Source organism: Watersipora subatra, chromosome 9, assembly GCF_963576615.1.
Source record: "Watersipora subatra chromosome 9, tzWatSuba1.1, whole genome shotgun sequence".
NCBI lineage: Eukaryota > Metazoa > Bryozoa > Gymnolaemata > Cheilostomatida > Watersiporidae > Watersipora > Watersipora subatra.
This window is the reverse complement of record NC_088716.1, coordinates 29134220-29148019: the sequence shown is the minus strand read 5'-3', so window position 1 is coordinate 29148019 and position 13800 is coordinate 29134220. Positions and strand designations below refer to the sequence as shown.

At 34.3% G+C, this 13800-nt stretch overlaps 1 protein-coding gene across 1 annotated transcript in view; it reads left to right on the top strand.

The window, feature by feature from the left end:
• The window catches only part of LOC137404126 (single-minded homolog 1-like), a 38987-nt gene continuing 25187 nt past the window's right edge, over positions 1 to 13800 (top strand). The window contains exons 1-2 of the mRNA XM_068090279.1: positions 1 to 130; positions 13601 to 13778. Coding sequence (XP_067946380.1) covers positions 77 to 130; positions 13601 to 13778 — 232 coding nt within the window. The 5' untranslated portion in view covers positions 1 to 76. The remainder of the gene's footprint in view (positions 131 to 13600; positions 13779 to 13800) is intronic.

Sequence of the window (13800 nt, the reverse complement as noted above, 5' to 3'; positions counted from 1 at the left end):
TCTCTAGCGAGTAATCACATTGGGAGCAGCAACTACGTAGAATGAAACTAGACAGCGACTAGGAATATATGAGAGTATGCTGACAGTCGAATCTCATCAACCGTATAAGCTGCCACATCAGCATGAGGAGGTGAGTGTTTGGTAAGAAATGCTCTGACCTGTTGCGAATGACTAGCTATATTTAAAACTGTTTAAATTGAAAACTACGGTCAAAACAATGCACATCTCAAGCACCAACTTACAAGTAGAAATATTGAAACACAACTAGTTCTTTTTAAAGAAAATAGCAATATTATATCATTTTTGGTGTTTTACTCAGATGAGACGTATTATATAACTTAAATGGCGGTACTTATTTAGATAACAAATTATCAACTTACAAATAGAAATATTGAAACACAACTAGTTCCTTTTCAAGAAAAATAGCAATATCGTATATCAATTTTGCATTTAGCTTAGACGAGGCAGTCTATATAAATTAAATGGGGGTGTTATGTTTAGATAACAGGTCGAGCAATGAGTGATTAACAAGATGGATTTCCTGCCCATATCCCTGTTATGCGTGATTACTGAAGCTCAACACAACTCTGTCTCTATTCACTAGGTTTATAAGCCAACTTGCTCTCTTTCAACAATACCGATCTGTTTACTTGCTGAAATTTGTTTATAATATTTCAGTCAAGCATAGTGTTATTACATATGCATTATTTATATCAATATATTATACAATATACTTGCACTGTATATCTTATACTTGTTCATTAACAATAGTACAACTAGTTGCAAAGAAGAGAAAGACAAATATTCTTTAAAACTATTATTTATCATACTCTTTATTATTTTTATGTTTTTTTTATTTATAATATTCTTTATGATTTATAATGTTCTTTATCTATCATGTAAAGTATGACAAAGATGAAGGATATATTAAGCTATTTCGCATGTTCCATTTACACGGTTCTATTCATGTTTATAGCCATATTACATTACCAAACACTTGAGCCTAAATTCTAACTCATGATTTCTACCTTAGTGTACAGATCTGTGAAACCATTTGCTGCTTGATAACACTCAGTCAATACAGGTCAGAGTTACTGACTAGCATCGTATTTACTTGTCAGAGTAGAAGAGAAGAATTTCCCAAAAACAACAACTTTATTGCCATTGTGTAAAACTCAAGTCAGTTGTTACACTTCGCAGCTCTGCCGTGTCTTTTTATTTTTCTTTCCTTTTGACGTTTTGAATTGTTTTTAAATAAAGTTTTCTAAAATTAATTTAATGTTTAACAATATTATTATAGTTATCTTTTATAGTGACCATATATACAGGATATTTGGTATATATCTTGTATATATGGTCCTCCAGATATATATATATATATATATAATATATATCTTATATATATAAGATTTATATAATATATAATATTATAATATATATATAATATATATGTATATATCATATATTAATATATGTATAATAATATATAATATATATAGCAATATATATAATAATATATAGACCATATATAATATCTGGAGGATTTAAAATAACACAAATGGATATAAGCTACTTTTTGCTATATTCTATATTAAAAGGGCAAAGTTGAAGATTGTAAAGGGCAAGTTATTTAAATTTAGGCTGAGGTCACATTTATGCTTCACACTTAAAAACTAATATTATAAAACTGGGAAAGTTTTTGATATAATTGCATGTGTTATGTAATATTTTACATGTTGTGTACAATGCGCTATTGCGGCAAGGCTTCAAACTTGCTACCAAATGAGAGTTGCACTTCTTTACTAGTCAATATTTTGTGTATAAATGATACAAAAATTTTACATTATTACAGCCAACAATTTATGCCCAACGGGTTACTAGTGTGATTATTATGGTATTTAGAATGCAACCTGAATGTACTGCATAGCTGAGAGAGAGAGATAAATATTAAACATTTCTTAAAACTGTTGAAATCTATTGCTACCCAGGCCTAATAGATAGATATAGATATTATAGATATAGTTATAGATATATATATATATATATATATATATATATATATATATATATATATATATATATATATATATATATATATATATATATATATATATATATATATATATAGATGTAGATATACATATAAGGTATTGCTATGTGGTATCATAAACAATAAAACAGAAACTTATACAAGGAATATTTGAATCTACTAAATTTATGCACACATGTTATCTTTTTTGACTAAAGATTAAAACAGCCGGTCACCTGCTACTTTCACTGATCAATGCTGTTCAAACTAAATTAGACCAAAAAATAAAAAAAGGTCTTTTTGTATTGGCAAGATGTTTGTGTCTGTTATAAGGTGCAGTGGTTTTTCTGGAGAAGTTGGAATGTAATGGATGGTCAGACAGATTAGAGATGTGATCTGAGTAACTTAGACAGAAAATATAAAATAACACAGTTAGCTCCTCAGTATTAAGGGCATTTAGACGCTGTTCATATCTTCTCTGCATTGTTTTAGAGAGCAGCCATGACTTAGTGGTCTAGATTGTCGAACCTGCATACATAGTATATTATCAGTATATTATATACCATGAGTATATTATCAACCATGATACAATACATTAGAGTCGAAAGGTTAATCTCATATTATTTAAAGATAAGTGTTCTAAATATAGAAGTGTAAATAGAAGATGCAACATAATTTCAGGAATTTTATCTTTCTTTTCTTTCTCAGCTGTTTAGGGTTTTACATGTATTCCTAGCTAATGATTATAAGTTTATGCAGAGTTAAGAGGAAAGAAGATTTTTGAAATAGCTTTCAAATCAGTTTGCGTAAAGATATACATTATTAGCTAATATTAAGTAATAGATGAACATACGCAGAGCAGCCGTGGTCTAGTGGTCTAGGATGCCTGACTACAAACAACAGGTTGGGGATCAATTCCCAAGAAGGTCTCTGATGGTGACAAGAATAACATCCAACCTAAAATTGCTCTCAACAACTGGGCATGTCTTCAGTTGTTCAGGTTCCCTTACCACTTGACTCAGACATATCCAGCCAAGATCACAGAGACAATATTTGTACAATAATGCTCTTAGAAACACACACAGACTCTGCTTGCAGTATGATAAGCCTCTGCTAAGCAGACATCCTACTCAATCTCTGAAAGATTGCTCTATAGTCATGCATTGTTGTATCGGTCAGCTAAAGTTTGGTGATTTATAACTAACAGGAAGTGAATGGTCAGTGAGGTGTGAATTAGTTGCCAAAATGAATTTGCACCCAAGAAGGGTCCTATAGAAGCCAAATAATTTGACATAAGAGATAGGTTGGAGTCTATGAATTTCTGATACGGATGGTGATTTTGTCTCATGGCAAACAGCTTCGTATCCCTTACATGATTGCTGCACATTGTATAAGCTAATTATAGCGGCAGTTGTTCGTAGCATGATAGGAATTCTGTTCTGTCTCCAGGAAAGACTTGGTTTTCAACATATTTATATCAGAATATATAAATATATTTAACAGAATAAATATATTTATGATAATCTGTTTATTCTGATGGGGCTACTAGCGTCTTCACTAGTTTTTTCGTACTTCACCACAAAGTTTTTTTGGTATGTGTTAGTTGACCAATAAGGAGACAGTTGTTAATGCAACGAATAGAAGGAGCTCTTATAATTTAGTGGTTGGCTTTTTAGTAGAAAATAATAATAAACAGAAAAATTGTCTTTGATGTTTTAGCTTTACCAATCGCCATTATGTATCTGCACACGCTGCAAGTTTGAGAGATATAAAAAGAGTCTCCTTATACAATGCCGTCTGTTTGGTTTGCTCTGGGAGCTTTTTACCTGCCTTTTTACCTGCCTTTCTCTAGATTACTATTGGCTAAAACTTTTATATAAGTGTTTTGCTTAGCAACTATTCAGCTCTGGGACAACTTTTAATCAATCCCAAAATATTTCAATAAAGCTGTAGCAAGGATACCCTAAACCTCTTGCTAGCTCTGACTCACCTAGTTGGACTAACTAGATTATAACATGACATGACTGTGTATAGAATAACTACTAGGTCTTTTGCCTTTTTCACGCATCAAGTCATGAAACAAAAGCAAGTATTTATTTTCAATCTAGTAGACACAAATGGAACAATGTCAGGAGGGCTTGTATTTAATCAATTCCATCTGATTCCAGAGATGCCTCGGTTAAATCCCTTGTATGATGTAGCCAATCTCGTATGATTAACGATGGAGAGAACTTGGCTATAATCAACAACAGTTCATCATTTGACATCAACATAGTTGAAGATGAGTTTGATAAGAAACGAATTTAAAACTGGTTGCAGCGAAATAGACGAGGTCCATTTACGATTAAAAAAAGAATTAGTGATAAACATTTAAAAATATGGACAACGATGGACAATAGGAAACATTTGGTTGTGTTTTGTGACTCCAGTGATACAGCAGCAAATGACTTAGTCAAAATGGGCTCCTGATTACTGCGTTGAGGCCGGCAGTGAGACTGAAAAAGGTTTTATTATTGTTATGGGGTGCTGAAAGTGATAGTGGAATAAAAGAAATGTCCATATAATAGTGTAAGCTCCAATGTAAGTTTTATAATAATGGAAGGGTTGGTATGACGCACTTACCCCCATTTCATCGCAAAAATGCTTTTTTGTAATGTAAGTGCAAGACAAAAACGTGTACAAGTTAGTGAATGTGCAAGTGTCCGAGTTTTCGAGTGTATATATGTACGTACATGCCTATGACAAGAGCTACTGTAATTACCCAATAAATCCCCTGGCATGAGTCACAATGCAATTACAAGACAATTCCTTTAACAGCACCCATGAAGTTGATGAAAGAATGTTTGTAATTCTCGTCACATCACATTTGGACAGTCCTATCATATTTCAAGAGACTCGAGGCCTCACTAATGCCTGTCCCTTCCAGCTCCTGTTCCGATCAAGCTGCTGGCTTCTCATCAAAGCCCATCGCTCAAACGATCCACTTGACATAATCACGTCTTCGTTTTAAAATATTGTTGAGAATTCACAGCGCACTTGAATAAATCTTTAAAATAACAAAGAATAATGCGGGGCGAACTCGGGTATTTGCATTAGATCAAATTAGTACAGGCCTTTCAAGGGCTTTCCTATATCGCCTCGGGCTAATTGTTTGTTTCTTTAATATGATATCATTGTAAGGGAGGTAGAGCATAGCTTTCTATTCAAAGTTTTTATCACATAAACAGATGCTCAATAGCTCAACTTGGGTGGCATCGCAGATTACGAGTCAAGCCCACACCGAGCTATAATGTCCGCGACGCTTCAACCCGCCGACTTCTAGAGAAATGGCTGGTTGGTAGCGAGCAGCTGTTTCCAAACCGCTACGGAAAGGAGTGTTGGCGCTGGCATGATTATGTAAGTTTGTTTTTTCTTCACAGCTGGTTGTTTGCACAGTTGTCGATTCACTGGTTCTTTGATAAAAAGGCAATAGGATACTTTTTAACTATTGTTACAGAATTCACTGCGAGTTTTATTTGAACAGTACTTGACGAGGTTTGACTAACAACATCTTCTCTAAAATGCAAACACTCTACAGTCTTGCAGTCAGGTGTTTGTGGTTTTGAGCCAAAATAGAAAATAAATTTAATGTTTATTTATAAAATAAGAATGATCCGTAACGTTGATGACAGCTGCTCTATTGTCTCCCTTTTTTTAAATAACTCAATGCTCATTTTGCGCTGACCATCATGGAGAGATTTATTGATAATGCTGCCGAGAGCGTTGCGTGTTAGTAATTTCACCGTTATTTATAGTAAAAACACCTTGTGCTAATGTTTCTGATAGAGCTTTCTGTTGGATACTCGCTAGCAAGTAGCTATGCCTACTCGCTAGCAAACAGCTATGCATACTTGCTAGCAAACAGCTATGCATATTTGCTAGCAAACAGCTATGCATATTTGCTTGGACAGACGATTTTCTCGTCTACAACCTTAGAGTTCCTAGGGGACTAATAAACCTTAGGAATGAATGTAATCTGCAGAGGATGATAGCCTATGTTTGACGTGGTAAATAAGGGATTGTTAGTTGCCGCCCCGAAGAACGCCATAGGTATTAAGTATATCAGGAGACATAAATGGAGGTCAACAGCTTTTGATCATCCTTGGTATTGAGGCCAGCGTAGCGTGTCTGCGTCTGTCCTAGTATGCTATTGTTAGCAGGCATCCACATAGCTAAGGTTGTTGGCCAATCACTCTTCTCCTTGCTGCGCTATCACCTCCTCAATACATTCTATATTTTATATAACTAAATTAATAAAATTAGAAATCACTCTACAATTATAAAACATTAAATATGTCAACTATCGCAAAAAGTTTTTTGGTGCAATACGTGTACTGAATAAGAGGGCCTCTACATGTAGATCCCTTTTTCCCATTGGTCAGTTACCTGGTATTTAAGCTTTTAGGCAGTTACTTGCACTTTTTGTATGAGTGACAAAAAATGATGTTCATAATACTACATTTGCTCCACAATAAACAATATGTTATTTATATAGCATTATGTTATTTATATAGCAATACGCTATTTATATAATATTATGCTACTTAAATAACATTAGGCCTATGCTACTTATATAACAATATGTTATTTATATAATAATAATATGCTATTTATATAACATTATGCTATTATAAAAATAATTCTGCAATTATATAAATAATTGCAGAATGAGTGTACAAAAGAAATCTTTATTATAACAAGAGCCGTGTCCGTCTATTTGTCTGTTTGTCTGTTTGTCTGTTCATCTATTGGTCTGTTTGTCTTTTCAAAACCACACCGAAAGATTACAAAAAGATCGTTTGCAGCAAGATTAGAACTCAAAACATTCAGCTTGCTAGACCAACACTCCATCACCACCACACTAATAACCTCCTTGCTTCACATCAGAACAGCTGGGCATAATTTCTTTCATTTTCAATGCAAATTGCTACACTGCTTTCACGACTACGACTCACAACTTTCTTTGAGTACAATTGTCCTTTATGCGTGCAAAGGCGATTTTTGAGTTTTTAATCAGATGGATTGCACATTTATACAAAAAACTGAAGTTCTAAGGCTGCCAATTATGCCTGGCATTGCTTGAAGGGGTTCTATTTATTCACATTAAATAATCTGTAGTGAGTTATAAGTCTCTTCTCATGTGAGAGTTTGTTAACATCACAGAACATCACTTAACATCAGTTAACATCACGAAACATCATAGAACATCACGGAACATTACGGAGCATTACAAAACATTACGGAACATTACGGTGCATTGCGGAACATTGCGGAACAATACGGAACATCACAAATCATCACGGAACATCACGTCGGAACATCACGTAGGAACATCACGTCGGAACATCACGTCGGAACATCACGTCGGAACATCACGTCGGAACATCACGGAACATTTTGAGTTTTTAATCAGATAGATTGTTGCCAGTATATATCGAAGACAAAAGGTGTAAGATTGCCAATGCGGCCAGGCGTAGCTAACGCGCGGAGCTCTGACAGTCTCCTGTAATTCTCCCATCACATGAGAATTTGTTAATGACATAAAACACCGCTTTTATTATAGTGAGGATTATTCTGAAAAAATGCTGATGTAGACTGTTAATAGACTGTCTGCATCCTTTGCTGAATGCCATCAGTTCAAGATCTTGAGAAAGCATTGCTTTAATGAAGCACACCAATTACAACTTATTACATATCATTCCCTAAGATCTTGAGAAAGCATTGCTTTAATGAAGCACACCAATTACAACTTATTACATATCATTCCCTCAGTCTGACGATTTCAAACAAGAATATAGGATCAGAGTGTTATAATATAGTAGATAGATTTAGAATATACGCACATTGCTAGAAAAGTTTAAAAAAACTTTTGATGGCCATTTTGCTGAAACAGACAATGTGGATGCATGACTGGAGATGATGTTTGACAGCCGTCGAAACAAGTATAAAAGAATTCAGTTAAACTGGTGAATGGTTTCTTTAGTCTAAGAAAAAGGTTTTCAACTTAAGTATTGCGACCCCATCAAGGTCTAGTTATGATTTGCCAGGGACCGCCTAAAACCATCGGTGTATAGGTTTTTCGTCTGTTCTCCATACAGTTGTACACATTTTTAAATCGCTAGCTAGTAGGCCTATATATTTTTTCTATAATTGTAATCGGAGGTCATTTCTATGGTGATTTACAAATGTCATGCCATTGAAAATTGCCGCCATAATTAATCATATTATGCATACATTAATTATTAATCAGGTAATAATAACTACACCATCGTTTTATAGTCTGTTACTAAAAGTAGCATTTTAAATATTTTCAATCTAAATACTGAGGCAGACTTAATGTTGGGATCTTTCAAAGAAATCCTGACCTGATGAAACAAAAACAAGTACAACCTTCACACTAACTGTGGCCTGTTTGCGCATAATGTCGAACTAATTCTGTAGTTTATTATAGTTGAAATTGGTATCCGCGCCTTGCCATGCTTTTCAAATTTTTACATCAGGATGCATCTTGAATATAAGGTAAATAAATATAAGAGATAAAAATAAAATTTTTGTTGGTTTCAATATAGTTGGAAGCGGAAGTACAAGTTGCACAAAATCTTATTACATATTGTTTCATGATTAAACATAAAGATTTGGCTATGTTTAGTTTTTAGTAACTAAATCATGTTAGATAATTCCATTTTGACTGCGATTCATATTATATCATAATATAATATGAATCTGGGTTCATATTATATCCTAATATAATATGGATCTGGGGACTAGTAATATACTAGTACTAGTGTACTAGTAGTATATAATATATTACTAGTACCCAGGCCCGTATTCCCTGGGGCGGCTGGCCGGCTGAGCCACCACAACTTTTTAGGAATTTTCCGCGGCTAAGTACAAGTCCTAAGACGGCTAAGACCTCAACATCATTTACTCGAACAGTTATTTGCCCAACAGTTATGAAGACGGTTTTTATCGCTGTAGAATATCACTTTATTCCAAGCCATAGAGACAAACATCAACTTTTAGTAGTTCTTAGGCGTCATTATTATCATCAGCGGCAAAATATTCTTGTTAACAACGTTTATAAAGGTTTGCAAAAGGTCAAGTTTTACCAAACATCCGCTTGGCCATGTCCCATCGAAAGGGTTGAAAGTTAAAACCTCCGGATAAACTTAAAATAAAATCGGCAAAATTGATCTTTGTTGCAACGCTCAATAGAAAAGGATGTTTTTTTTTCTGAGCGTTTTAACTGCGGTCAAGTTTTGCCTATTTTTATCTAAAAACGTCCCGGCAGTTACATCACCTAAAACAAAACAAATCTCAAAAAATAGAAAAATGTTGACACTTTCCGATACAATTTTTAAAACTTCACATGAGAGGTTCGGCTGAGGCCCTACATGAAAGACACCTGTTGGGTGGCTTACACCGCCCCTCCACATCTCCAGGTGTTCATAACTAGTCGCCTAACATTAGCCGCCCCAACTTGCAACCAGTGAATACAGGCCTGCTAGTACCCTGGCAGTCCCGTGCACTGTCGGATCTTCATATGTAATGATTATGTGCACAATTATTCTACAGTATAGCAAGGTGCTTAAGTAGTGCACCAGGCTACAGGTTTGAATCCTGTGCCGTGCAATCTTTTTTCCTAGCCAACCGTAGCTTCCGACAGACTATGAATGAAAAGAATTGTACGATTGGAGTTATCACATCATGGAGAATGGCATTAATAGGATTATAGGCTGAGAAGCGCTGGTCTAGAAAAACTATCTCACATGCAATAGTTTTTAAAAACCAGGAAATAAAATCTATGTATAAAAATTTAATTTATTGTTCACTTTCTTGGAAGATTGTGCTGATAAGATTGTGCATGTCAAAAGATGTTTCTATCCCCAGGTACAGTTTTTGCCAACTGTATGTGGGGATAAGACCTGGGGTAACCTGTCCCTGAGTAACCTGTCCCTAGGTAACCTGTTTCTGGGGTACCTTCTATTTTAGACACGAGGTGTGTTTAAACATCTTTAACAAAAAACTTATTACAATTGTGAATGATTTAGCTTTATCCACATTATATATTCTCATTACAAAACATTTAGGATTTTTCAACCATTATATAACTTTGGCACAGAAATATTGATAAACAAGTGAAGTTTTTACCAACAAAAACCAGTAGTACTTCCACCAATCAGTTACCCACTCGGCAAATACTGTCAGTGTCTCTGAGGAGTAACTCCTACTCGCTTGACCTTTGCCAGAGTAATGTTCAAAGTTCAAATGTTCAAAGCTCTAGATCAAAATAAAATAATATGTCATGTTTTTTGTCTTTCTTTAATTTATGGGTCATATTTCTAGTCATGAATTTGGCTAAGTTTGGCCTAAATAGATATATTGTATCTGACATAAATCCTTACGAAGAGTTAATAAATGCATATATATGCTACAGCCGCGTGTAAAATCAGTTAATTTGTAAAATTACTAAAACTTTCAGGCATGTTACAGATTGACTGTAACATTAATATGTAGTTAACCAAGTTATTTACATCAAATAGAGCATCAACCATCACATATATACATTCTTATATGGTTTAACTTGCTATTTAGTGTTTAAAAAAATTTATATCAAGTACAACATGATGTGTAATATTTTATTAAGGACATGAAAATTATTTATCGTTCAACAGATTTTAATATCAAATAACTATGCTTGCATGAGTTGCGAAGGGTAGCCATTTACCGCAATTGCTGATGTGCTTCAATGAGGCTACTTCGTGCATTCATTACTCATCCAAGCATATCTGGTTCAGATATTTGTCATGGTCAATGCGTAAAATCAGTCAATTTGTAAAATTACAGACTAAATAAACAATTTTTCTGTGTGACATAATTTGGAAAACATTTCTGCTTGAAATGAACTTATTGCTAATATATATACTTTTTTGACTTAATTTCTTTGAAACGACATAAATTTGTTCCATTTATTGTTGAGCATTCTATTATTAAGTTTGAGCATATAAAGAGCGCCAAGTATGATACAGCGATGTGGTTACTACAAGTATGATACAGCGATGTGGTTACTACAAGTATGATACAGCGATGTGGTTACTACAAGTATGATACAGCGATGTGGTTACTACAAGTATGATACAGCGATGTGGTTACTACAAGTATGATACAGCGATGTGGTTACTACAAGTATGATACAGCGATGTGGTTACTACAAGTATGATACAGCGATGTGGTTACTACAAGTATGATACAGCGATGTGGTTACTACAAGTATGATACAGCGATGTGGTTACTACAAGTATGATACAGCGATGTGGTTACTACAAGTATGATACAGCGATGTGGTTACTACAAGTATGATACAGCGATGTGGTTACTACAAGAAATTTTAGTCATAAAAATCGTTTAGTTTTAATATACTGAACTCTTTTGTAACTTGATTACTTTGAAATGACATACATCTATAAAATATATATATATACTTATCTATATTTATGTATATTTGTATTTATTGATATAATATATAATCAATGTATATATATATGTATATATAATGACTGTAACATATACATTTATTCAAAACAATTAGTATAAAGCCACAGTTTTTGCACATGAAAGCACTTAAAACATTCCCAGGTGTTTTTTCCTGGCATCGCTCTGTCAATTTGTTTGTTTTCTGTTACAAACCAGCAGGATTGTTGAAAGTTTTATTGAGAGGACTTGCTCTTTTATCTCTGATACATTTCCATTTCTGTTACAATGGTCCGTGAAGAGTTTTTCTGATGAAAAAGCAATAATCATTAAATAGGCGAATATGTTGTTTGGTCAATCTGTTTATCTATTCATGCAAACATGAAGTACAACATACCACCCAGAGAGTACTTTATATAACATCCATCTTCTCAATATTACTTGTCACTCTTTCTATATACCTACAGCACTTGCTACCACATGCCACATATTGGCAATATTCCAAGCACTTCTCACAATTACCATCTATTCTTTTGTCAAGTATGTCATTAATTTTTAACCACAAATTGTACAACTGGTGTCTTTGTATCCATTTATAACAAGCCTTAAGTTCATTAGCAGAATCCGACACCTGCATTTTATATTACTCATTAGTATTGTGGGACTATTGCTTACCTACCCTCTCCTTCATCTACATCATGCATATGTTCCCTTTTAATGCATACACTCTGGCAGTTTTAAATTAAAGAACCCCCTTTTTCAATGCTATATTTATATACATTTATTGGGCAGTCCATAATTATTTTTAATAAAAAATGTGTTACATATGGCAACACAGAACATCTTTTCAATAACCAAAGTCATGTCTGTCTACCCGAAACCGATGCTTGAGCGTTGGGGAAAAACAAATCATACAGGAATTGCAGTACCAACTACACCCCTCGGCCACCTCGTAGCGTCGGGGAATAATTGTGCACATAATTATTATTCATGATGATCTCTCACGGTGCACAGGACTGGCAGCTACTAGTAGTATTTGTGATCCCGTTCAGCTGGTTGATATAGTTCCATATACTACATTTAATTAACCTAAACTAATTGTCCTGAAATTAATTCAACTCATATTTATATTAACCCAACTTACAGCAACTTGTAGCTCGTTAGAATTTTAATCTTCTAAAATCTTCCTTAGCTAGTTGAACCAACAGAATCAACAATTCCATCTTATGACCAAATCGTTCTTCCATAAAGTCTTCAGTAGCTTTATTTGCTAATGTTTATATATATTATAAGTACGAGCACCCTCACAGTACTGTGAGAAGTTGTCAGGCGTAATAATTAAATGCACAATTATTCCAAAGTATCGCAAGGCAATTGAACTTCGCAGGTGGTAGAGAGTTGGTCTAGCGAGTTGAAGGTCACGAGTTCAAATCCTGTTGAAAGTAATCTTTTTTCTAACCTTTAAGCGTGGCCTATGGACAAACGGACAGAAACGGCTCTTATTATATTAAAGATTTTCTAAATTAGTTTAGCCATATTTATCTTCTTGCAAAACTTATAAAGATATTCTCTAAGTATATATTAAAATACATATATTATCGTATATATTAAAAACTCTTTTAGTATTTGAAGCAAGCGAGCCTGTTGACAATGCAGAGTTCATAGTTTGCTTTACAGTTTCGCAACAATCAATTGACCGGTGACATGTGTCCCTGTCAAGGTCATAATATTACTTGCTATATACATGTAGCTCTGTCCTTCAAGCACAATAGCACTAGCTGGACCATAACTTCCAATTTACTAGTATCATGTGCCCATTGTCCAGCTCATAGTACTGCTTGCTATATAGCTCTGTCCTAGAAACACAAAGGCACTGGCTGGACACGAACCTATGGTAAAACTAGTTGTGTTTGAGATACGGAGAGTTCTAATATGTCTTAATCCAATACAAATGGATGCAAATGTTTGTACAGGTATTGTGAGATGTAAATAGTGCAATTGCTATGTTTGTTGTATGTAGAACTCAAATGCGTTGCTTAAAATTTAATTGATTTTATTTAGATTATGAAAGAAAAGCCAAAAAACGCAGCCAAATGTCGCCGTGAGAAAGAAAATGCGGAATTTCAGGAACTGGCTCGCCTGCTGCCTTTACCGACAGCCATTACCTCACAGCTAGACAAAGCCTCCGTTATTCGTCTCTCTACTTCATATCTCCGTCTCCGACAAGTATTTCCAAACGGTAGGTTGACTCTCTCTCTCTT